We start from the raw sequence: 27,611 nt of genomic DNA on the forward strand, positions 1-27,611 counted from the left end.
TATCAAAATTATAACGTGATAAGATACTATTGACCTACTAGTAATGGCGAATAATATATCATATATTTATATGACCTCAAACGTTTGCATAGTAAGTATGGGGAACCTAGCAATCTAGTTTATTATCTATATCTGCGGAAGATTGTCTTTAGAAGATCTTCTTAGACCGTGGCCGTGAGTCCGTGACCACGAATTAAAATGTATTAATTCATTTATTTATTACGATATCTTAATTCATGACAGTGGCACGCAACAGTTTCTACAATTCTACATTCTGATACTATTGTTATGGTTTGTTATCAATTCATAATTCATAGATTGATAAGGGAATGCTAATAGATGATAACGCGTACGGTAATCATTTATGTGATAACCACTAAACGACGGCATGTAGTTCATAGTGTAGACACTACTCACTAGACAGACAGTTAAGTATGTATGGACTATGGAGAAAATTATTTTCATATTGTGAATTGTGATCTGTGGTATAGACTATTATATACATATTATAGTGGACAGTTGTGAGTAGATAAAAAAATAACCAACTGAAGTACTATCCACACTGGCCGGTGACTGGTGAGTACTTACTGTTTAGTGTGTAATGTATGTTCTGTTTTTAAATTTTCTTGTTAATTCGTTTTCAATCATCAACATTCGAAATTTCGAAATTTCGAACATATTAACATCCATCAGTAACCGTGGACCCTTGGATGTGTGTTTTATACCTTAAACTTCAATAATAATTGTGTTGCACTTCCAATTTTATATTATATGAGAAGCACTAATAGGTAACTCTTACACACTGCTTTTATTATAATTCATAGGTTTAATCTATACCTATTCAGTCTACTTATATGCAAGCTTTGATTTAAATTTTAAAAATCATTCTTCATTATACTATTACAGCCCAACAATTTCATAAAAATAATTTAGTATAAACATTAAACAATTTAATAGGTAGGTACCAAATATACAGTGTGTTTCCTTTTAAAGGTAACACTAAATAATTCTGTCCAGTGACATTTTAGTTACATTTTTAGTTCTATCTGTGTGCGCATTCGCAATACAACTTGCATTTTTTTAAATGGCAACAGGTGTTTTGAATACCATATTCGGATAGACCGAATTTTTTAAAGTCGATTTGGTCCTTTTTACCATAGCTCTAAAATCAAAATTGACTTAATGGCAACCAGTCAAAGTTTCGATTAATATTATTGAATTTTTCACCAATCATACTAGAATTTTATGAATTATTATGAAATTTTATTTATTATTTTTGTATCCGTAATAGGTTTGCAGATATTATTAAATCATTTAAATTTAATTTTGAGGAATTAATTAAAATGATTAAAATGATTTAATAATATCTGCAAACCTATTACGGATACAAAAATAATAAATAAAATTTCATAATAATTCATAAAATTCTAGTATGATTGGTGAAAAATTCAATAATATTAATCGAAACTTTGGCTGGTTGCCATTTAGTCAATTTTGATTTTAGAGCTATGGTAAAAAGGACCAAATCGACTTAAAAAAATTCGGTCTATCCGAATTTGGTATTCAAAACACCTGTTGCCATTTAAAAAAATGCAAGTTGTATCACGAAATGTGTATTTATGTATTCCCTATCCCCTCCCGAAATCCGAATATTAATTCAATGTCACTGGACAGAATTATTTAGTGTTACCTTTAAAAGGAAACACACTGTATACATATTTGTTCATATTTTAATGTTAGATACATTTTGCTCTTCACTAAAAATGTCTCATGTAAAAATAAGTTTTTGCACAAAACTAATTACTGATTTTCTGTTATTATTTTTTAATAACATATATGATATCATGATGAAAAATACTTATAATAATTAAATTGTTATAACCGCATAATTTAAATTCATAGATAAGTATTTCTGCTGTCAGGGAATTTATGTAAAAGCCTTCCTGTGGTGTATACAAAATAGTTGACTTCTTAATTTTGATGGGATTTTACTTACATAGCATCTATAATTTATCGTATATTGAGAAAAATAAGAGGGTCCTTCTTAAAATTAAGGTAGGTGCCCATAGGTGCACATAGGGTGTGAATTTAGGGGGTGCTGAAATAATTTATAGTACACAGACCCATGGGGAGTGAAGCCCCCCACTACACCACCCTAATACTATAATAATTGCATTGCAATAATTATAAATTTTATTAAAAATAAAAATAAATATTTTGTAATTATATTAAAAGTTATAATAACATGTAATCATTAATTATTAATGTTAGACAAAATTTAATTTTCTGTTTGATATTGAAAATGTTTGCATTATAATTTCCCCCTCTATTTTATTGGTAAGATCTCTCTCAATGCTAAGCGTAGATAGCTTGGTAAATCTTTCTATCTTTCTTGGCCCATATTGGTGCGTAACCAGTTTTTCAATCTACGCATAGCTGAGAAGGAGCGTTCACACGTTGACGAAGAAATTGGAATTGTTATTCCCAATAGCTTACAGACATTTGGAAACGAACTTTTATAACATTGATTTTTCATGCCTTCATATATAAAGCTGGCTGGTAGACTATTCATTAAAACCATCATTTCTGCTGATAAACTAACTGTTGATATTTTCAAAATATTCTGATATACATAAACAGATTTATATAATAATATTTCAAAAGATATGACTATGTAATAAATATTTTAAATAGTTTATGCGGTGCTAATTTTAAACCTGGGAGTGCTAAGCACCCCCCTATATGCGCCTATGTAGGTGCCTAAGTTTTACGATCTACTTAAGTGATCTGAAAGTAAAAATAGTAAAATAAGAACATCAGAATATTTATGGTATATGTGGTATCTTGTCTTTTTTAAGCATTATTTTTTTTTTTCTGTTCTCAGTTTATACCACAATATAATATATAAGCACATTCTAGTATATTTTATTTCAAGCACATTGATAAAAAGCTACTAAAATTTAATAATATAGTAATGAAAACTATTTAACTTTATTACATCAATGACAATGTGCATCAATGAGATTCATAATATCTAAATATCTAATCTATTTAACTAATAGGTACATTAAATATTTACTATGTTTTAATTATTTGTATATAAGTATAAATCATAATAATACATTAATAAATTATGATAAGTAAATCTTCACTATATCAAACTACTTATTATTAATGTTATTATTTTATTGGAATAATATATTTTGAAATTAAATTTTTTTTTCCAATAAAATCAAAAATGATAATTTAAAACTGTTGTGGATTATAATATCTTTTTGTCACATAACGGATGAATTTGTCATAGTCGTCTACAGATTTTTTTTTGTTGCAGATCTTAAAATAACATAAGTTTGATTTATCTGTAAAAGAAAATTATGTATTATAAAATAAATAATTAAATAAATACTTAGTGTAGCTATTCATAAATTTATACTATTCAGGCATATCATTTCAGTTTCTAGTTAGTCTCAATTAGAATTTTTTGTTCGTGTCCCATAGCTGTAATTTTTACAAAAAATTATGTTGTGCCATCTATATATTATATTATTATTGTTATTTGTTCTTTATAACATAATATATTGTGATTTCAAATTTGGCTTTGTTAATTGGTCAATTGTCGCATCACAGAAAAAATGTATTTTAAAAAAGTAGAAATTTGATAATACAAAATACTGACTCAATATCAAAAATAAAAATAAATGTTGTCATTTTTGCTTTATTTTGGGCATGTACACTCCCTACTCACCAAATGATGCGCCTGTTACTATATTATGCATAGTATATTAAAATATTCAACATAATTTATGGACTTATGATTTTTCTTACCTCTTTTCTTGTTAAAATGATCAATACTTTTCATATTTTGAAGGTTTTCAAACGTTGATTGCTGTAAATCTTCATTTTTCAGTTCATTCTCTATGAATTTTTCTAAATATTTGCCATTAATTGATGTTAATGTTGGTTGATAAAAATCTTTTATTTTCTCCAATTTATCATTCTCTTTAACAGCATGTATATTCATATCCTATTTACTCAACAAATAAATAAAAAGTAGCAGGTGTAATTATTTGTTCATTACGAATTCATTTTCATTTCATTGCTCATCAGTATTACCTCTAAAAACTGTTTAAATAATGAAATAATATTTTCATTTGATAATTTTGAATCATTACCAAGCTCCAGTCCATTTGAACTGATTACTGTAGTTATCAATATTTGCAAGACTATTATTTTCCACCAATATGTTGACATATTTTTATTGTCTGTAAATAAATTATAAAATAATTATACCTATAAGTTATTAATTTGTCATTCTTAATTGTACATGTTGATACAATTATAGTTATATGCATTTTAATTTGTTCCTAATATTCAAATTAATGTTGACAATCACTAATATTAAATATTATTAAAATTTATGTCTAGGTTACCAATTATAATAAATTATGTAATTAATTAGTTTTAGATGGGTGTGTGACATTTAAAATAAATGATAAGTATGATTAATTTTAGCCTTAATTAAGTCCAATTTAATTCACACGGTGAAAGAGAATAATTAAATGTATAATTCTACACCTTTATAATTTTATTTAGAATATAAATTTACTGTATAGTTAGTGGTATGTCATACATGTGTGCATATATAGATTCTTGGATAGTGTTGCCCATTATGAGAATGTGATCCCTGCAAGTGTTTTCTTCATCTTACAAATGCATAACATAACAAATTTTACGCTCAGCATATCACATTAAGCTCTGTTAGTTTAAAATTTAGAGTGAATTGATCTCTTATAAAAATTAAAGGTAACATTATTATTGAGGGATTCTCGTGGGCTTTTTATTATATTTTAATTTTAAAGTGAGTTATGAGTATTTTAAGATATACAAACAATTTACAATTTTAAAATACTTATAACTCACTTTAAAATTAAAATATAATAAAAAGCCCATGAGAATCCCTCAAAAATAATGTTACCTTTAGTTTTTATAAGAGATCAATTCACTCTAAATTTTAAACTAACAGAGCTACACGTGTTCTGCTGAGCGTAAAAATTGCTATGTTACGCTCTTGTAAGACAGAGACAACACATGCGGGTATAATGTCTTCTTATTACTCACTATTAAGATTTTAAATTGATATTTAGTGTGATTTTCATTGGTAAAATTCTGTAAACTGTAAATGTTGAATTAAAAATTCTCCAATCTCCTAAACATAAACTAAGTACAGACATTACTTTACTTAATTCTATGTTGATAAATCTTCAAGAATATTTATTAAAATACAGTGTTTTTTTGAAATAGCAATAGAAATAATAATAATAATAATAAAAATGTGGCATACCACATTAATTTCTAAATCAAAAATAAATCGAAGAGTATCTCAGCAGAAGAACATTTTAAAATTAATATATTTTATTTAACACCCGATTTAACATTAGATAATGTACTGAACTCATTGATTAGTTTAACTGATGCACACATTTATTTCTCCGCTTATGAATTGATGAAATAATATGATTCTGATTTATCTGATGCTCTTATTGGTCAAATTGTATTGTTCAGATTTTTTTTTTAAAGAAATTACAATTGAGAAAATGTTTAACATGAAGAAATTACAAAATGATCATCAGTTAAAACAATTACTGAATTACTTATAGAGATTTCAACTAAAATATTTTCTGAAATTTTTTATAGTATGTAAGATATTTTTAATACTCCTTGGCACAGTAGCAAAAGCAGAACATTTATTTTCTAAATTAAAATTAATAAAAAAATTATTCATGGAGCAAACAAAATATCAATTAAATATTATATTATTACTTTTATGTAAGTAATTCTATTTTATTTTGACAATACTCGTAATTTAAATTTTAACAAAAATGTATAGTATTTAACTAATTAATTTGCATTAGATTTTATTATTTTATCATGAACCATTTGCATTACATTTTAATTATTACCTGGTACCTCTATATTTAAACATATTATTAATTAAAAAATGAAGGAGAGTTTCTTAATTTTGTGCATGGGCCTATTTTTCAGATAAACCGCCATTGTATATAGTGTGAATCATATATTTTCCAAGAGATATAATAATTGTTAAATGATAAATATAGCACATTGTTATAGTTTATGGTCTATTTTTTTAAAACAGTAAAAATATTTTAAGACTACAAACAAAAGACTAAATAAATCAATTGATAACTTTCTCTTTCATCACTGTATAGTGATGTATGATTATTTGTGCTTTGTTTAAACTTTGAAACTGAAACTTTTATACTATTAATAAGTTGTTATTAACTATTTTATAAAATTATTTACTTGATTAAAAGTATTTGGTATTAGGATTGCGTTTTCAATTACTTTTGTAACCTTTTAGGTGTATTAATATTTTATTATTTCATTTTCATAGAGTTAGAGTATAAAAAATGTAATTTTAAGATGTTTTTATTGTTAATGACAAAGTTAAATAAAATAGCTTGCAAAAACTTTATCTTTAATCTTGTTCTCATTATTTTAGTTTTTCAGTTGATGTCTTTTTTATAGCTTGAATTATATATGTTTTCAATGTGTTAATGTGTATACACACTAAGGCAATAATCAAATATTGTTATTGCAGATATTAGCAAATTGTTGCTTATTTATTAGTTAACCATAGTTCATTTTAGTTCTAGATTTAGTTAAATACATATACAAGTATGTGGCTGCTGTTAATGTATTATTCATAACATAAATTTAAAAACGTTGAATAGTTTATTTTATTTTTTTTTATAACTTATTTTTTCCTTACAATAGGTTTAATCTTATTTACTTGAGGACTTTTATTTTTATGCATTTTGAGAATAATCAAATATTTTTATATATTTCATATTTTTTAAATGTTAGATTTAAATTAGTGTGAGTAAGTTGATAGAAATTGGAAGAATTGAAGAACAAAAATGTTTGTACCCATTAATATTTAATGTTATGATTTCTAACTAATGTATAGTGAAATGCATTGATTTACAATTATCTGCTTTTTAAGTTAGTAGTTTTGATCACTGTTATCTACATTTTGTAGATATCCTTCGTTTTGACTAACATTTTTTTTAGTAGAAGGAGTATTCTATAAGTTTAATAATATATTATATCCCTATTCTTTAATTATAGATTTTCTTCATTTGTTATTTTTAATTTGAGTGTAAAAAAGTTGATAAAAATGTTCAACATGTTAAGTTTTAACGCAATTGTTTGTCAACAGTTTGATTTATCAAAAAAAAAAATATTATCTTAACATTTTAAACACACAAATTTATTTATTATCTCTAAATATAAACAATTTTAAGTTATGTATATACATATATGTATATATTAGATTGATAATTTTTGAGATTTTGATATTTATATTTTCAATTTTGTGTTAATTCAGTGGTGTAAGCAAGGGGTGTTATGGGACTGAAGCCCCCCATACAATTAAATGTATTTGATAATCACACTCATTAACTTAAACACATAACGTAAATTATCTAAGTAATGAAGTTGGTAAAACACTTAATAATAAATAATAATTTTGAACAATTATCCAGATATTTTTGTAGATTAGAGTTTCTATAAATTGTTTAAATAAAATACTTTGCTAGCAATGTAATATTCAATTTTTTAATCTTTGTTAGAATGTTTTTTATTTATGTTACTTCTAAAAGAAGACATTATAACATTGCTGATGCAGGAGTGTTGGCAGTGATGCATACTTGCATGATTTATTATGTGAAACTGCTCTTTTAAATACCAATTTATTAAAAATACAAAAAAAAAAATGGAAGTATGATATAATTTTAATTTCGTTAAACAATCAAATTAAAGCATGTTGAATGATGATTTAATTATATTTTCTTCCTGCTCGTTTTTTTTTTTATACTAATCCTGCTGTGTACGTCAAAGAATTAAGTAAAGATATTAATTTGGAGTTGATTGTTTTTTTATTATGTTACTACGGAAATTGTTAAAAATTAAATCTCCTTATAAATTGTTTCTGTAGGTGCTTATTATTGTGGATGTTTTTTTGTAGGTAGGTATATATAATATAATATATAGGCTTTTACAAAAAAGTGAATAAAAATAACAAGTTTTGTTTGAAATATACAAATAGGTTGTTTTTATAACTTCGCTTATATATCTATACAATGAAAGGTTATTAAAATAATAGTATTCGGTGCCTTTTAAATTTTACTATGTTAAAATTGGCTATTAAATATAGATTCAGTATTTATTTAATGTTTTTTTTTTTTATTAAAAGGACAGTTTTAATAATTATTTAACTTATAAAATGTGTATCGTATGTTTGTTTAATTTGTTAACTGTTATCTTCAAGTAATTTATTGTTTTTGAGACGTATAAATTTAATTTCAAGGACTATTTAAACTGTTACTTTTTTGATTCTGAGAGGAGCCATAGATGTATTTTTTGGTTATACAATGTGTTTGTATTTTTTTGGTTTATTTGGTACGTTTAAATCATTGGTTGGGGAAAAAAAACTGAAAAACGAGAATTTATGCAAAACTGAGTTTTTAACAAAATTAATAACTAGATACTTAAATTACCTAACGTAACTTAAAAATGTTAATTTTTGACATTACGTTTAAGCATCTACAACATCTATAATATCAACATATATTATTATTTTCTATAAATAATGCCGTTTTAAAACATTTATGACTTATTAATATTTACACCTGTTCTAATATTATGAACGTACCTCGGATGTATTAACTTATAGCTTTATAAGTTAATAAAAATAATAATATAATTTAAGATATGATAATAACAATTATTTAATGTACGTCTTGTTTTTTTCAAAAATTTGTTTTACTTGTTTATTAGGATAATATAAAATAAATGATTCTCCACTCAAAATTATTTTAGTAAAGAATGATTTTTCATTGAATTCAATATCTATTAGGGTGATATATAATGAAAACGCATACCTAACACCTACAATAAAGCAAAGAGTTTTCTCTAGGTTTATTCAATGCATTTTTGTAATTCAGCTTAATTTTCTATAGGTCTAAAATTATGTGTTTCTCTTTATTACAAAAGTACACAGTACCTAAAGTTAAAAGCATTTTAAATGATCATTATTCATTAGTTATGATTCAAAATCAAAATATGAATTAAAGAATCCGAGGCGATCTAGATAATGATCTTTATCTTAAAAATTAAAAATTGAATACAGGTCAGTTAACTCTAGTATTAAAAAGGTGAGAAAGTAGTGGGTACGCAAGAAGTGGTGCGTAGTATATAGGTTTCTATACTCAAGATCCGAGATTTTTAAACTTTTATGAACATTGTGCCCCTGTTTACCAATACATTTTTTGGTATCCCTTCTTATAGTTACTAAATTAAAATACATATATAGAAAAATGTAAAGACTTAAATACATTTTAAACCTTAATCGTACCCCTTAAAAAATGTCGAGTACCTCCAAGGGGTTCGCGTACTACCGAGAATCCTTGTTCTAGACTCTAGAGTCTATAAAAGAAAAATAGAGGTATCGCTGTAATGGCTGTGTAATCTAAAATAATTATATACGAAAAACGGTTCTTAGCGAAGCCACTCTGTCAACTAATCAGCTATAGCGTATCTGATATAATGTGTGTATTTTATTCGCTTATGGTAGCAAGTGAGTATCTAGTAATTGTTACAACTTAACATTGAAAAAATAGCTGATGTGTTGATAAATAAAAAAAATGTGTTAGAACAGAGCCTCATTTGCTGTCGGTTAAACACGACTAAAAGTATATTTTATGATATAAATTTATAATGGCTATTAATAGAGTAATTTCTTATTCTAAACACATTAATAATACACTAATACTAGTGCTATTCAAGTACTCATGAATGTTTTTAAATTACAACAATAAGATAACTAAAATTGTTATTATTTGTTTATTTATTTATTAGATTTTATGATTACAATGTCAACTACTTAATTTTATTGACATATACAGAGAAAAAACTAAAAAATCTTAAAATTTTAAATGTTTCTAAATAGCCTAAAATAGCTCCAACAGTTTGGAAATTTGCCATGTGAGTAAAAATGATAAAACAAACAACACTTGTATAAAATGATTGTGGTTTTACGCTCAAGTTTTTTGATCGACCGAAGATGTTAAAAAAAAAAAAAAATATGGCATATGAAAAATGTCAGTATTCGGTAACATTCGGTAAAAATGTTATGTATCTACTGCTTTTTAACATTTATACGGACTAATAAAGTTTGTTTCACAACTAGTATAAGCTGAGTATGAAAATGTGTACCTAGGTATTATCTAATATAGCAATTAACTAAGATGTATGTACCTATTGAAGTTTTTAAATTTCTATTGTTGTTTATATTTGTTTTAAGAATACCTTCATTATTGTATGGTTTTTGTTATAGGTACGTGAAGTACAATTTGTTACGTTTTATATAATATTAAAATGTTAACATTTAAACAAAATTGGGGTTTGAATAGAATTTATAGTTAGTTCAATGTTACGCTAGTCAATCAATTTGTCCAAAGGTAAAGCATTACTTATTCTCAAAATTAGATACACAAAAATGTTGAAATAGAAGAGAAAACAAATTATCCTAGAAGCGATGAGTAATCACTTAGCGTCTCGCTGATCGAAATTCGAATGAAAAGTGGTCCCAATCCTGTGCTGGCGCCAAATAACCAATTATTTTTTTTTACTCGATTGTGAAATCGAGTAAAATGCAAAACATTTTACTGGTACATGTTTTCTATTAAAAAAAAAAAAAACTAAAATTGCAAACTGGCATTTACAGTTCAAAATAAGGATCTGGCTTATTCTTTATAATATATTTGTTCTATTTTCCGTAGAAGTGTCGGGTAATATCTTATTTTAAAGGTATTGCATGAATAGCTTATGCAAAACAATTCAAAATTTAAATATCTTGTTTATTCAGTTATAATATATTATTGTTTATAATTCAAATGATTTTAGCGAAAGGCATTGTGTAAATACTAAATTGTACGTCAACGATTAAATAAGATATATTATTTCATCTAAGAAAATTTGACATTATTTTTTATTAAAAACAAATTATATGTTTTATTTGCTAAATAAGTTGTGTTAAAATATTGTGCTTTAGAATTTAGAGTTAACATTTTGTATTGCATCCGATTTTATTTTATTACAAAAATAAAATATATATCCCAAATAATTACTATAGGTATGAATGTTTATGTTTTTTATCGCACATTTGTCATAGAATTAGATTTTTAAACTTTAGGAGTAGTATTGTTAAAATAGATCTCCTTTGATGCCGGTTAACAAGGGTGAATGATGTTTTAACTGAAAATTTAATTTTGTCTATAAATAGAAAATAAAATTGGGGAATTCGAATTGCTGTATAGTAGGCTTCGTGTATACCTTGCTACCTCGCTATTGAGTAGGTAACTGTTATGAATCATGGATGTGTTAAATTCGAATTCATTGACAAAACAGTATATAAGTATACGTAAAAATTATTCTAAGCGGAGGACATGGATCAGAATCTATGTCAGCATAATTTTTTTTATATATATATGATACCTACCGATCTAGTTGTTATAGTTGTCACAGTTTTTACTATATTTTTTTTAAGCAATTGCTATTTTCTTTTAAGTGCCGTTTATTAAATTTAATAAAAATATTTGGGAACATCCTATAAAAATCGAACACTTAAGTTAAGTTATGCAATTTTTGACAACTAACCACTAGTCACTAGATAGTAGGTACCACAATATTTTATTTACATTATAATTAAAATAATTATCTTCTTAATTTGGTTAATTGAATAATATTTTGCTAATTAAATACCAACCTATCGTAGTCTATATAGTAAGGTATGAAAGGGAAAAAATATACATTTAAAAAAATGCATTGTATATAGAAAATAATATTATATGTATATAGTGGTGAAAAGTAATATACCATTTATATTTATTTTTGAATTTGAACTTTAAAAAAAATATGGCCTTCGTTTTTGATATTTTTAAATTTTTGTAAAACTGTATGACAAATCTATTGTATCAAAAATACATTGTTTATGTATTTGACCTAGAAATAATAGTTACACGTTACTTAACTTACTAGGATTATTCCTTCCTGAATTTAAACAAAATGGATTTTGCGCAAAACTAAAGTTAGATAAAGGTTCTCGTTTTCTCTTGGTTATTTGTGAGCTTTTAGTGCTTTTACTAATGATTAAGAAAAGTAGGTACTAAAATTTCCTTTCATTGACTCCTCTATGTACCAGCTACATCAAAATGCTTATTACCGTGAACCTTTTCTCAAACTAAAAGATTGAAGCAATTTTTTTGATTTGAAATGTGCGGTGACGGACACAAAATATTATCTCGGCGTAAAACCAATTTTGAATCTTTTTTTGTACTTTGAAAGTTATTCTTTCAACTTCATTATGTGTTACAACTTTATTTTATTATACCTATATTTCGTGTAATTGAACATTGTTAAGTACCTACCTATTACCTACTGTAAAACAATGAAATAAATATAACGTATAAATGCTTAGGTAACTTTTTTTAATATTGAAATATTGAAAATCTTATGGATAATTTAGTCGATAAACCAAAGATTCTCAATTTCGAATTTATGAAAACCAGTTGATGGTTTTTGTTGGAAAAAAATATCTATACCTATATACTCTACTGCAGTCGTGTTAATTGTTAGAATAATCTTTTTAAGAAAAACACTGGTACATAGAAAATACATACTATAGCTATACCTTTAAAAAAATGTATTCTACGTAATTGTACTTATGCTGTAAATTTGTAATATTTTATACTAGCTATTTATTAAAACATTTTTTTATATATTAGCAGTTTTGTACAATATTTGATTAATGAATAATATTAGAGTGCGATTAGATTTAGATCCTTAATGAAACAAATTTTTTTTTGCTTTAAAAATAACTAACTGATAACATTGATTAAATACTGAAAAATTATTATTATTTTTAAAGGTATTAACATTAGTATAATTTTGCAGTATTTGATTGTTAGTGATGAGGTGAAAAGAGCGAGTCCCTTGATACCATCGATCCCACCTTTATTCAGTTAAACAACATTGCCCAATTAGCCATCATTTAAAACAATCGCGTATTAATTATTATGTGATGAAATGATAATTTATCTCAACACCTAATACCTAACAGAACATATAAAATAATAACACATTGTATGTGGGGTTGTAAAATTTATTTGGTCAGAATGAGTATGCATTATAGTAAACTATGTATATATCTATATATAGATATCCACTAATTGATCATTTAATTATGTCTGTCGTACACGAGTATATTTTTAACTTGTAAACAATTAAGTTATATATTTTTATGGTTTGTTTAAACATTTATTATTATTTTTTTTTATATTAAACAAATACTCGCGTCTCATAAGCCATTGGGAAACAAGTATTATTTATAACGATAAATTAATTATAATTGTAATGATTAAACATTTATGTTTGTTTTTAAATAAACATATTACATATCAAATTAATATAAAAACATAACTTTTAAATTTTAAAATTCAACAATGATTTAGTATGTTTAAAAATTGTAAATTACCATCGTACCATTGGTTCAAAGAACACAATAATTTTACTATAATAACCTGTTATCTGTGATTATCGAGTACAAAATAATAATTTGATATAATAACAAATTTATAATGATATCAAAAGTGTAATTATATTAATTGTTACATTATTAAACAATTTGTAAAATAGATATATATTATAAATTATAGATTTATAAAAAATAGGTATATACGTATATTTGTATATAAAAATTAATATTCCAAAGTCACTATCTCTCATCTTAAAAGTTAGGTTTAATTAAATTTAAATTTAAAATTTCAACGACTTAACGAAAATGTTTGTACAAATTCTATTCTTGGTAAAATATATAGTGTAGGGAGCGGAAATCTATAATTTTTTAACAACAGTGGTATTTACTTGAACGGAATTTATGAAATTCTTTGATATTTTCTCCTTCTCAGTTGATAAGTAGGTACCTACTGTAGAAATACTCACACATTTTTAAAACACATTAAAATATATATAGATATTGAAATCTTAAAACTGTATGCTTATTGCTGGATATTTTAAAATAATTTTTCAAGTGTTACTTAATTATAGGTATATGACATCAGACATTTGCTCAAAATGTATGAATTGTTTTATTATTTTTTTTTGTAAAACCAATAATCAATTACCTAGGGATATTAGGTAGGTATTAAGTAATGATTTTATCATCAATGTTAAAAATGTGATGAAATCAAATAATTTTGAAAAAAAGGTGAAATCGTACAGAACAGATTTTCGTTTGCGTCTTAAAATTGAAATACGTGATCCTAGTAATCAGACATCGTGTATACCTATTTATATTATATTAATTTACCTTGGTGTACGTCTGTCGGAATTTATTGGCTTGACTGCACTCGTCACGGGATGTATATTGCTGTGGTGTTGTTGCAATATATTTTATTGCGCGTATAATTATTTTTTAATATTTTTATTTTTAATATTTTTCAGAATAAATTAAATTATATGTTATTCATGAGTGGAGCTAAAGAAAAAGAGGTAAAAATTAAATCACTAAAAACGCGTCTCAATAACGTCAATCGTGAATTCGCGACGTCAAGTTATAGGTTTATATAACGATTATTATATACTACAATACCGTCGGCCGGTGAACAATATTTTATTATTTTGATATTATAATCAACTATTGTGAAATTCGGGGAGGGTTGGACGGTCAAAGGTAAAATGTCCACTGGAAATGCGGCGGCATGAGGTTTTATAATGCAGCAGCCGTGGTCCGCCGTGCCGTTAAAAACGGTTGTCACGCCGTGGCGCAGCGGTGGCGGCGAGCGCGAAAAGTCGGCTCCATTCCCAAAGGACTTCCCTCTATTCACTACCCTCATCTCGGTGATTACCGCCTACCTGTTGCCGACAACTATATATTATTATCCGCGATCTTCGCCGAATAACTTTTCGGTTAAAACGCGCGCAATAGTAGCGATATATTATTAATATCACTACTACTATAGTTTAACGGAAGGTCGTCGTACTTATATGCCGCGCCGGTTTCCTAGTCCCACATAATAATATTTACCAAAGGCTATAACGGGAAATTAATTCCGGGGGGGTTGTTGAAAGCCAACAATGTGTGTGCTAATTTTATTATAATATTGTAATAGGTACTAATATTTATTTATGAAATGTACATTTAAAAATTTTAGATTCTGAGCGGAGCGATGAATGTATTGATTTTACCATGATGTGTGTTTTTTTTTTGTGTCTGTCATCACGTTTTGTTGCAGTAAAAATGCTTCGATTTTTGACTTCAGTACCTCGTTCGTTCAGAAAGTGAATCTAGTTGGTACTTTGAGGGGTCAAAAGTAAAAATGCTTAATATTTTTCTTAATAATTGGGATAAACAAACTAAAAATTAAGGAAAAAACGGGAATTTTTACACACAATAAATTTTCGACAAAATCGATTTTGGATTTTGATGTAACTTTAAAATGAATTACCATAGATACATGAAATTTTCACCGAATGTTTATATAAGTATATTCTATCCACCACGCAATTTTCAAAAACTTTCGACTTAAGTTGAACTATTCATAGGCATTTCAAATTTTCGATAATTATTAGTTTTTTTAAAATTAATATCGATAAAAATTTATTTGTTAGGCAGAAAAGCTTGAAAATTGAATACAAGGCTCTTAACATATTGTTACAATAGCAGTTGAAAAATAAAAGAAATTCATAGTCACAATTTTTTTTATAAGCATTCAAAATTTCAATTTTGACAAAATACGTAAAAATCACGAAAATTCACAAATTATTTTAAGCTAGAAATTCATAAAAAATTGTCTTTTTAAAATTTCTCTTTCTTGCAGTTTATCTCTCATGGGAGTACCTGTTATCAAAGTTAAATGCTGTTTAACAGCTACCCTTTTCGCACCATTTTTATTGTCATTTTTTAGGAATCTGTGTTAATTCTTCAATAGTAACCAGGCCCTGAGATATTTGAAGTGAAACTAGAGAAACATTAGTATTAGAACATTGAGGAGTTGAGTTTGAAGTATTAGGAGCTTCAATAACATTAACTGGATCATAGGCGGCACTTGGTAGAAACTTATGTGGGTGCAAACGTTTATGGTAATAACATTCACAAATCCATAGGGAAGTTGCCCCCCAGTACCCCCTAATATATAACTATTGCTACAACAAATGTAGATAGAAAAAAATTTCTTTATTAATAACTATTAATTGGGTCTCTGTATTTCAAATATGTACATGAATATGTAAAAATATTATTAAAAAACAATTTTTTATTTTGACATAAACAATATGATCTATTTTGAACCATATCGCTATTTAGTGACAAATTAGCTTCCTGCATTATTTGATTATTATTATTATTATTTTAACATTTAATCACAGACTTAGATTTTAGTCCGTACAATTAATTGAGTAATCAGATATAAAATAATGAAATGATCCATGGTTATTTTTTATTATTAAAATTACATTATATCAGTATAATAAAATTGTTAACAATAAAATAATTAAAATATTTTTTACTGTTGTTTTGTCTATGTGTAGGTGCAAAATGATACTTTTGCCCCCTCAGAAAAATTGTCGAGGGTGCAACTGCACCCTCATGCCCCCCCTAGATGCCGCCTATGAACTGGATTATCACAATTTAATGTGGCAGCAACAAAATAATTTTCATCGCTGAAAATATTTGGATTCAATGACACAACGCCCGTTGAGGCACCCTCGGTATTTAGTCTCGATAACTAAAACGTACAGCAATAATCGAATAAATTATAAAGATTAAAGAATACAACATTGACGAACTAATATCAATTGATTATCTAAATTATCCCTTAGCCCGTATATGGTTATGGATATATCGTACATCATCAAAAGTAATTTCCATATCAGTATACTGAGTTTAGTCTATAAAATATAAATTATGTTTCGAATGAATATTAGAAAACATACAAACTCCTATAAGTCTCTAGTCTTAATAATGACGTAGGTATACGCCGTTTGTTCACGGCGACGGTGTTCAACTATAATAGTGTGTAATCCGTGTATGTGTGCGGTGGTATTAGCGGTGGCTTGTTCATTGTGATGTTTGATTGGTGGGAAAGGGTGAGCTTTCGGAGTTTGGTGGCTGCTCTCTGACGCACAACTAATATGGCTGTGCTGCTGCATCAGAGAACGTAGTTTAAAGTTTTTGAGACCGCATACCTAATATATTATATATTATTATATAGGTACCTACACTGTACATAAGCATATAATATGTTTGTATATATTATAATTACCTCTAGAGGTGCGCATATATCGACGGCTTAGTATAAGTGCTGCACGTAGATAATATTGTTATATAAGTCACGAGTATATAAAATTATTCAGAGAAAATACACGTGGTTTATAGTCAGAAATAGTATCATATACCTATTGTTTGGAACTCAAAACAGATTTTTTTTTTATAAAGTATACCAACTAACATTTTTAGATTTCTGAGAAGTATAAAACAGTATGTTTATTTATGTTCAAAAAAAAAAAATATATATATATATATATAAATAAATGAAATATAAAAAAAGCTAAAATAATTATCTTAAAAATACTAATTATCGAACGGGCTGGATGAATATATTTTGGATATTTTAAATAGTATTTATTTTTAAGTATTTTAGGCATCCATTTGCTTGATTATTGCAAACAATGAACGAAATTAATTTGATCTAATTATTTGTATATAGTACATAACATAAATAAGCTTTTTATTTGCAGGGGAGGAACTATAATAATTTTGTTTTTAAATGTAAATAATCATCTTTCACCATAACTTGTAAACCTCAAGTGCAATTATTATTATTATCATAGTGTATTAATGATAATAGTAATAATATAAGAGTACAAATATATGATTTTATAAGTTACAGCTTTTATACAATATAATGTAGGTACAATTATTATTAGTTTTATTATATAATGGTATAAAAATTGTAATCATACCGCCTGAAATCACAAGAAAATCTCTCTTTCGTCCTGTCACTTAAAATGTATCGCAAATATTTAAAACGTATATTTTTTGGATTATGTATCGTTACTTGTTAGAGCTTAGGTACCCTTAAAACTTAATAAAATAATAATTTCTGTGCACAAGATATTTGAATGTCTTGGCGTTTAACTTCGTGTAAATAATTTAAAACTAGATCTGCAAGAAACCTCCTAAAGTTTATTATTTTGTAAAAATATATTTTCATTACAATGATATATGTATATGTATATTATATTGTTTTGCGTCGAAATTTTACTAAAATTCGACATTATCGTATATCGTACATACCTAATAACGTACAATAATATGTTATAAGCAAAATAATTTATTGTAGACCATCGTCATTATCCTCAACATAAAAAAAAAAAACAAGCCTGGACTTACTTTAATTATCAAACTAAGACATTTTCACCCTGTACCTAAAATTTTAATTTCTCACCAGCAATGTATTTATGTGTATTAACATTAAATATGAAATACATTTTGATCAAAGATTATTACCAAAAGCTATGATGAAATAAAGCAAAAATTAATATTTTGTAAAATTTTGCATTTTAATAAAATTATAACTTCTAATTGAAATGTAATATGAAAATGAGCGTTCAATTTTTAATTATATATTATTGATATTATGAGCGTTATATAAGTACCTACCTACCTATACTCATATAATAAAATAATATAAACAAAATAATTAATGTCAACATTTTATACTTTAAGCGTCATTTTATTCAAAATTAACCATAGTAGACTTATTATTTTATAATTATTTAGTTGTATGTATTAACACTTGTTTAAATAAAAGTAATTATAGCTCTTTGATATTAGAGGCTACGTAATACGCATCATGGATGATGGGTTTTACACGAAGATCTGACTAACAGTATGAAATAACTTTTGTTTTAAATATCATATTTGAAGTTTTTTTTAATACTTAGTTTTTCGAAAAGTATTGCGACCTGTACCTTTTATGCAATGAAGTCAATAAAAATATTCGAATGCTCGATTGTGCGTATTTTAAGGAATTTACGTATAATCAATATTACGATAATTTTAGTGCCATATAGGTACCACATTACAGTACTTACTTACATACTCTATACACAACAAATTATAAGGCTGTTGGTAGTTGGTACCGACTAAGACATAGGAAAAATATCGGATATAACGAATCCGATGGGCCTGTCCGCCCATGATTTGTGGTACTCACTACTCACCATAATGACACTTGAAATAGGATAAAAAAAAAAACTATCATAAATAGACAAAATATTACTTAGTTCTAAGAGAGATGTAATTTTACATATTTACCCATGTGTATACTGTATAATTTATTATGTTTTTTATGAATACAGAATAATGTTGCATGTATTGAGTTGTAACATAAATCATTCAGTCCGCTAGTTCGCAGTGTTCGAACGTGAGTCGGAAATATTGAATTGAAATTTCCCTTAAGATTTGTTTTCATAAGATCAATTTAAATAATATTTTAATACCTGCCTACACATTATAAATGATAAATGATAATAAATGTACGTACGTATAATAAAGAAATGTTTATTCATAAAACTACACGACGGTAAAGATTTTATGTTAGAAATATAATTGTATTTCGGTTATTGGATGATTGGTTTTTAATTTCAACATTTTGTTATGTCGAAAAATACATCATATAGGAAGGTATTTTCAATACGAATTAAGGAACTAACAAATATTTTGTGAAACATTGTTTATTTTAGTGTTATTATGAAATGGTTGATTATTGAATTATTCGATTTAAAGTGAATGAAATAAAATAATAAAATTATGGTAATTTACGATTGTTAAGTGGTGAGGGATGTGACTGTTTTGATTGGTAATTTAAGCGGATATATTATTATTTTCGATTATTTATTTTTGTCGAATTCTAAAACTCGCGGTCCTAGGTGGTAACTACAACCCTACTGTTTTAACAATTTATTTAATAATTATTTGGAATTTCATATGCAAAGATATAGATATTACAAAAATTATTTAACTTAAAAGTGCGAATTACTTACATATTTTGTAGATTCTTAGCGTAACGAATGCATTTATTTGATATAGTAAAAATCCTCCGATTTTCAACATCTGCATATTTTTTTTGTAAAAAAGTGATTACGTAGATGTATTCTGGAGGTTAAAAATCCCAGTAATTTTGAATGAGACAGGAGAAAATTAAGAAATAATTGGAATTTTTGAAAAAATATATTTTTGGATAACTCAAAAACTAATGTAATCGTAGATACCAAATATTTACATTAGTATTTTACATAAATAGTAATATTATCAAAATATTTTGATTCTTTTTAAGCTATTTTGATCTAACCTTGAGAAAATTTTTTTATATTGTCGATAATAACATCTTTATAATTATTAAGATTTTTGAAAATCTTGAATGTTTAATGCTAGAGTCTATAAAATGCTTTAAAAGCAGCTTAAAAACATAAAAGACACATTGGCATGATTATTTTTTACAAGCATTTAAAATTCAAAATCCCGAAAATTTTCTTTTTGATAAATTATATAATATATACCTAGCTAATAGCTATTACTAGTTTTGAATTTTAAAAGTAATTATTAAATTAAAATAGTTAAATGGTGGGTTGAGTTAAAAAATCACGAGTGTTCGATGTAAATACTTTATATATCATTAACATTCTCCAACTGTGTGTTTGATAAAGTTGCTAAATATATTGAAATACAGTACCAATAACATTTTCAATAAATCACGTGTATTTAACAATAAAAAACTTCATAATTCAACTTTTCAACTAATTGGTATGGTAAACTGATCATTGTTGAAATTAAATGACCTAAAAGTTTTTGATAAAATTACAGAAAATACTGAAAACTAGAGTAATGACATTTTTTACTAACACGTGAATTGAATAACGGTAATTGTTGTATTTCGTGTATCTATTGTTAAAAATATTATTTTAAAACTGTGTAAACTCTGACTGTTTTTTTTTTATTACTATAATGTGTAGTGAGACCGTCTCCTTATTCTGTCTAGGTTTTATTTTCTCGGATTCTCATTTGTCAGTCTCAAACAATGAAATCTCTTTGGTGACTACTTAACTAATTTAATTTCGCTGAACGGTGTAGTCGATATATAGGTTAACTTTATTTTCTTACATTTGCATGGTTATTTTCTCTTTACATTTTCATGCGATTAAATTAAATTATTTCAATTCAATATACCTAGTTATTTATTTTATAGCTTGATAATATGGAAGAACCGTCCGAGGACAAGCTTTTCGTTGCTGAAAAGTCTAAGAGTAACAGGGCAAAATGTAAAAAGTGTAAAGAAGTTTTAAATCAAGGAACCTTGAGGATCGCCAAAGTTGTGGCGAATCCATTTGGTGATGGAAAAATGATGGCTTGGCATCATCCGCAGTGTTTAGTATTAGTATTTTCTAAGCAGAGAGCATCTACAGCAAAAATTACTTGTGTGGATGATATCGGTGGTTGGGATGGACTGTCCATGGAACACCAAAACGAAATATTTACGACATTTCCCGATAGTAAGATATTGAAATAGTTAATTGTTTAAAGTATCCGCATTAGCAACTAAAAATGTATAAATGTAAGTATAAATATTATTTTTGTATTTTAGTTCCTAAGGAGAAACTTAAAACACACGATGATGATGAGACTGACAAAAAAGAAACACCGAAAAGAAAGAAATCAAAAGCAAAAGCTGAACCATCGTTGCCACAAATGCAGGATTACTATTTTAAAGACTTTCGAAAACTGTGTTTGAGTCTCTCGCAAGAAAACAGCCATCTGCAAAAAACTGCAATTTTTAAAGATTTCATCTATGCAATTTTATCCAAAGGTATGTAGATAATATAGGTATTTACAATTACTTTCGGCTTCAATACATTTTTTTTTTTTATTACTTTTTATATTTCGATTCGTATTTTTTTCTCTTAAAGATCTACTGTAGGCATATTACCAAATTCGTCATTGTTTTTTTAATCGAGGGAACTCGTAAAAAGCAAATTAGATGGTATTTTATTACTGAATTATTTAATTAGGTACCTATATAATATTATCAATACACATTATAATCGCGTAAGATATTTGATCTTGTATGCTCAATTCATCAGAAAGTTGAATATTATAAATATAAATTTTTTTTTTTGATTTTTGATAAATTATCTTAAAATTAATATAATATCCAAATATTGCGGATTGTTGCTGCAATCATTCACGCAACGTGATTAAATGTACAGAATGGGTGACAACCCGGTTCTTTATAGTGGCAAAAACCTTGCCACACTTAAACCAAAAACCAATTGCACCTTCCCTTACAGTTAAAAATAAACCTGCTAAATAAAAAATAACCAACCAATGGCCAATGTTGCCTTAAATAATATCCGCGTAAAATTGAAAACAATTTCAACGCATAGGTACCTATGCTATATACCACATTAAAATTGAATACCTATTAGGTACCTAATATTTAATTCTATTATGCATGTGATAATTTGTTGTTTTGATACCGATTTAGGTACCTGCCTATATATTATAACCTTTTTTTATTTTTAATAAAGTTCTAACGGTTTTTTTTTATAGAACAGTCAAATGAGACCCGAGCAGAAAGTATGTTTTTATGGTGTAAAATGTTGTTGCCCAATTCGGAAAAAAGAATTTACAATCTTCAATCAAAACAACTTATTAAATTATTTAGTCAAGTAAAAATTAATTTTATCCTTTTTGACGAACAACAAAAATACGAAAATTTTTTAAAATTAATATTCGTGATATATTTTAATTGTTTAAAGTTATTTAATCAAAATATTAACTCAATGCTAGAAGATTTGGAAAAGGGAGATGTTGCTGAAACGATAAGAATATTCTTTGAAAAAAGTAACAATGTTGATGTGAAACCTGCATCAAAATCAACTTTGACATTAGCTAAAGTAGACAGTTTTCTCGATAAATTATCAGTTGAAACTACAGAAGTGGCACAAACAGCACTTTTCAAATCAATCGCAACGTTGTAAGTTAACCTGCCAATCAATACCACCTAGGTTTAAATAAGTTAAATTTTAGATTTAAAACAAATAATTTATTTTGCAGATGTACTGGTAATGATTTGAAAATGATAATTCGGCTAGTGATGCACGATCTCAGAATTAATTGTGGACCAAAATTCATGTGAGTTTTAATAATAATGTGATACTGTATCACTGATACGATAGTTAAATACTTCTTATAGCGTTTTCCACCATACCGCACTATTGCATCAAAGTGGCGCTGGTACAGTTCACTGATAATTGTCCTATATGCAAGTGTAGATGAAACATAAAATCTATACTTATCACTGATATATAAAGATAATAAAGTATTTAATGGATATTATTGTACTTATCATGATAATGATAAGGTGCACAAGCTCCTGGAGCTCTTGCGATTCTTAATACACTGAGTGCAAAAAACTGGCGTAGTGCATTATGGTATAACATAAAAAAGTCCTCTCAGTGCGCATTAATCTTGCATATGGAGCATAAAAATATGCACTGGTGTAGTCAGTGCAGTGTGATGGAAAACGCTATTAATATGTACAAATTTTATTGGTATTTGATATATCTATAAAATCGACTGTACATATTATACGTGTAAGTGAATTACAAAAATATAAATATACAGACATATATTATGTATATCCAAATTTCTTTGTGGACAGAGACTATATATAATAGTGTTTTTTACAAGTGGTTTTGCTACGATTGGTGGTCACCGACAAGGCCATAACTAAGGGGGGGGGGAGAGGATCTAGAGATCCCGATCTTTTTACTTTTTTGAAAGACGCATACATTTTTATTTCATGTTCTGGAGAAAAATATTTTTCTGATAATTTCGATGAAGATCAAACTTTGGATGTGTGATTAATTTGATTTAATATAGTGTATGCCTATTATAACTTAGTATATTAGACCGTGGATTAAGTACTTTATTGGTTCGTGATCTAAAGGGCATATAATCATCATTTTCTAAATGTTAACACTGATTAAATACAACCAATATATCTATGGTCATCGTTGTATAATATCTGTATCTTAAATAGTTTTCTATTCATCCCATTCACGTAAATACGTGATCACCAAAGCTTTAGTACAGTTTTCAATATTTGTTATCCAAACTTGATCAACGTAACTTGCTTCATTTATGCTATTTAACACTTGTTCGAAGAAATTCAAAATTGGTTTTGGTATGAATAAAAATAAATACAATAAAAATAATGTTTAATTACTTTACTCTTATTTTATTATTATTACTTTCTAGTGGTTATAAATGAAAATGTCATTATAAACACGAATTATGCATAAATCTAAATTTTGATTTACTTTAACTTGGTTATATTTGAAAATAGAAAAAAACTTTTTATACCTACAATAGACTTTAAAAAAAATACTTACTCGAATCTGCAGAAAAATCTTTGGGTTACCATTTAAAAAAGAGTAAGTTGTATTGCGCATGCGCGTACCGAGAGCTAAAAAGTTTGAAATTGGTCTGAAAATATGTATTTAAGTACTCCCTATCACCTCCCGAAAACCCCATTTCAATTCAAGTTCATCCTTCTGAGATATTCAGTTGTACCAAATATCGTGATCACGATGTACCTATTATAAAAAAAAATCTAACTAGTCGAAAATGGTAGAATCCAAGTATGATATTCTGGAGGGTACCATCGCTGGATGATTTCCCTCATCTTGTGCTATATGTTATTTTATATATTATATAGTGTTATGTCAGTCATCTAATTTACCTATTGTGTTGTGAAATACAGATTGTAAATTTTCTAAATAAAAAAAAAAAAGTATGATATTATATATATATTCCTTTCCCTTTTATTTATTATTATTGTAAAATGCTTTTGGCATTTTTGCGGTCAATTGTTATTCATTACCTACAGCTTGTAGATAAGTAAATTCCAGCCATTTATCATCTCATGTCAGACAAGTTACGTATTTACATATGTACCTAATTTATGTATCGTTTTTGATAGTAACCTGTTATCGATAATCGCTTCTGTTACGGTTTTATTGAAACGATAGATTAAATATTGTATTTATATCCTAACATTGTGGACTTAGGTATATGTATATCGTACCTACGTAAGAGTTTCCAAAAATAATATCTAAATAAATCATTGTATGTTTTCATTTGCAATGTAAGGTCTGTGTTTGTACATATCCCTATTCCCTATGCAGCGAATCGATATTTTATTTTCAATTCAAAAGAAAAAAACATTGTTAAAGTTCAAGTTTTTAAATAAAAGTTAAGTTAGGTTTGTAACGCTATCTTGAAAAGTTTAGTTATTTTATTTTATGAACGTGACTTTAGTTGGACGTAATCTGTATTGTTGTTCCAGCTATTTATTGTTACTTTATAAATTGATATTGTTGCCGAAGCCGTTCCGAGTGGTGGGAGGTGGTGTAACAAATTTCCGGTTATGGTAAAAAATATTTAAGTAAAATTACTCTTAAAAATGTATAAAGATTAATGTAAAAGCACAAATATTTTTTTATAATTTTAACTGAGGATATAGTTAGGGCTCGAAATTTGAATACTCTATAAATATGTAAGGATATGGTCGCAGTTAAAATAAATAAATTTGATGTGCATAAAAACATAAAATATGAATTTATTACTACTTTTTAAAACCTTCTTGAATTTTATTTTCTTATACTGAAAATTAAAGTTAATTTTAAATCGTATTCAATATTAAATGATTTTCTATACTAAAGTTACTTACTATTATTTTAGAAATTACATGATTATGATACAATATACAATGTATTTAAAAAAACAAATACAGCATTATGGGCTTTGAAGTTTACCAAATTATATAGATCATGAATTAAATTATAGACTTGGTCATAAGATAAATGTAGTTTTTATTTTGTATTTATGAGATTTTTAGTAGAATGCATATTATCATTGATCAAAATGTATAAATAGTATTTAGAATTAATGATATTACTATTAAAAATTATATTAATCACCTAATACTTGAGTAATAATAATTTAAATTATCTATGCACTTAACTGCTTTACTTAGAAATCTCATATCTGAAAAATGTACGCTTTTATGGTTATATATATAAATCTATAAATATGTAATAATAAATAAATTAATGGTCTGAATTAAGTCATGAGAAGTTAAACACTTATTTATGACAATAATTTTAACTTTTTCAAGCATGTTTTATTGTTTTATTTTTCAAAAAGTACTAATTAAAGTCATTATTTTTTTGTTATTATTTTAAACAGAATATATTCCTAGCCTAAGGCTATCTATATCTAGGGATAGTTGACAATTAAAGTTATTATAACTTTATAAATATTTGTTATAAGTTATGTTTAAATTACCTTAGAAATGTTTCTATTGTCTTTAAAAAATATCATACATTGAAAAAAACAGGAGGTACCTCATTTTTTCTGTTTTTTTTTTTCATTTTGAAATGAAATAAGTATACAGTTATACAAATAAAGTATGAAATATCCTCTTTACGAGAGTAGTAGTATGAATTATATGCTCAAAAGCGGTTAAATTAATTTAAATAAATTCATCCTAGAATGTCGATGATATTGATTGTTGGCATGTGTTTGAATATAATATTTACTTAAATATTTGAGTATTTATAAATACCTATATTATACTTTCAGTTTAGGGGCTCTTCATTCTGATGCATATGAAGCATATCAAACATCACACGATTTAAAATCTGTTGTACAGAAATCGTGTTCATGTGATTCATCTAAGGTAGCTAGTAGTGGAAAAATGAACATTAAATTATCTTTGTTGACACCGATTTTACCAATGTTGGTAAGTTGTTTTCCTATGAATTTGTTAACTTTTATTTTTCATTAACTTTTATCTTTCATGCAATTTATTGTTCTAGGCTGAACCATGCAAAAATTTGGATGACGTTTTTAAAAAGTGTCCTCATGGTATATACTCAGAAATTAAATATGATGGTGAACGTGTTCAACTACATAAAAGTGAAAAAGAATTTAAATTTTTTTCAAGAAGTCTAAAACCTGTATTGGGACATAAAGTAAATATCCTCAACATACATTCACATATAATTAATAAACATATTGAAGAAATATTTATTATAGAGACATAGTGTATTATATAATATGTAACTGTGAATTTCCGCAATTAGTGAGTGCTGAAAACCACATAGTAAATGTCGACATACTAAATTAGTGAATACTGAAAAATTAAAATAATATTAACATATACTTGTGAATATTGACATATGCATCAGGATTTTGGTCAATGTTCAATGTCAATGACATACACAACCATATTTTATAGACTATTATATAAAATAGAAACAATATGTTTAACTATAAATAAATAAATAATTATTATTTTGCCATACAAAAATTATTATTTTAAAAAACGTGGAAAATTATT

General features: G+C 26.2%; 2 protein-coding genes across 4 annotated transcripts in view; one reads left to right on the top strand and one right to left on the bottom strand.

Annotated features, from left to right (window-relative positions):
- The first annotated feature begins 381 nt into the window (after nt 1-381).
- DNAlig3 (DNA ligase 3) overlaps nt 382-27,611 on the top strand; it is a 42,012-nt gene continuing 14,782 nt past the window's right edge. For 2 of the 3 annotated variants that reach the window (XR_016189388.1, XM_089215926.1), the window contains exons 1-8: nt 383-576; nt 21,390-21,693; nt 21,786-22,007; nt 22,751-22,869; nt 22,960-23,177; nt 23,258-23,335; nt 26,852-27,011; nt 27,088-27,243. Coding sequence is in view for 1 of the 3 variants with exons in the window: in XM_089215926.1 (XP_089072052.1) it covers nt 21,399-21,693; nt 21,786-22,007; nt 22,751-22,869; nt 22,960-23,177; nt 23,258-23,335; nt 26,852-27,011; nt 27,088-27,243 (1,248 nt within the window). In the remaining 2 variants the exon portion in view is untranslated. Of the gene's footprint in view, nt 577-21,389; nt 21,694-21,785; nt 22,008-22,750; nt 22,870-22,959; nt 23,178-23,257; nt 23,336-26,851; nt 27,012-27,087; nt 27,244-27,611 lie in introns of all 3 variants that reach the window. The other variant, XR_016189389.1, reaches the window with a different exon arrangement.
- On the bottom strand, nt 2,899-14,851 carry LOC107162170 (uncharacterized). Its single transcript, XM_089216530.1, has 4 exons — nt 14,450-14,851; nt 4,114-4,262; nt 3,826-4,024; nt 2,899-3,359 (listed from the first exon to the last, which is right to left on the bottom strand). The coding sequence occupies exons 2-4, from the start codon at nt 4,249-4,251 to the stop codon at nt 3,247-3,249; spliced, it is 450 nt and encodes a 149-aa protein (XP_089072656.1). The 5' UTR covers nt 4,252-4,262; nt 14,450-14,851; the 3' UTR covers nt 2,899-3,246.

Source organism: Diuraphis noxia, unplaced genomic scaffold, assembly GCF_037042655.1.
Source record: "Diuraphis noxia isolate RWA-SAM2 unplaced genomic scaffold, SU_Dnox_SAM2 contig0001, whole genome shotgun sequence".
Taxonomy (NCBI): Eukaryota; Metazoa; Arthropoda; class Insecta; order Hemiptera; family Aphididae; genus Diuraphis; species Diuraphis noxia.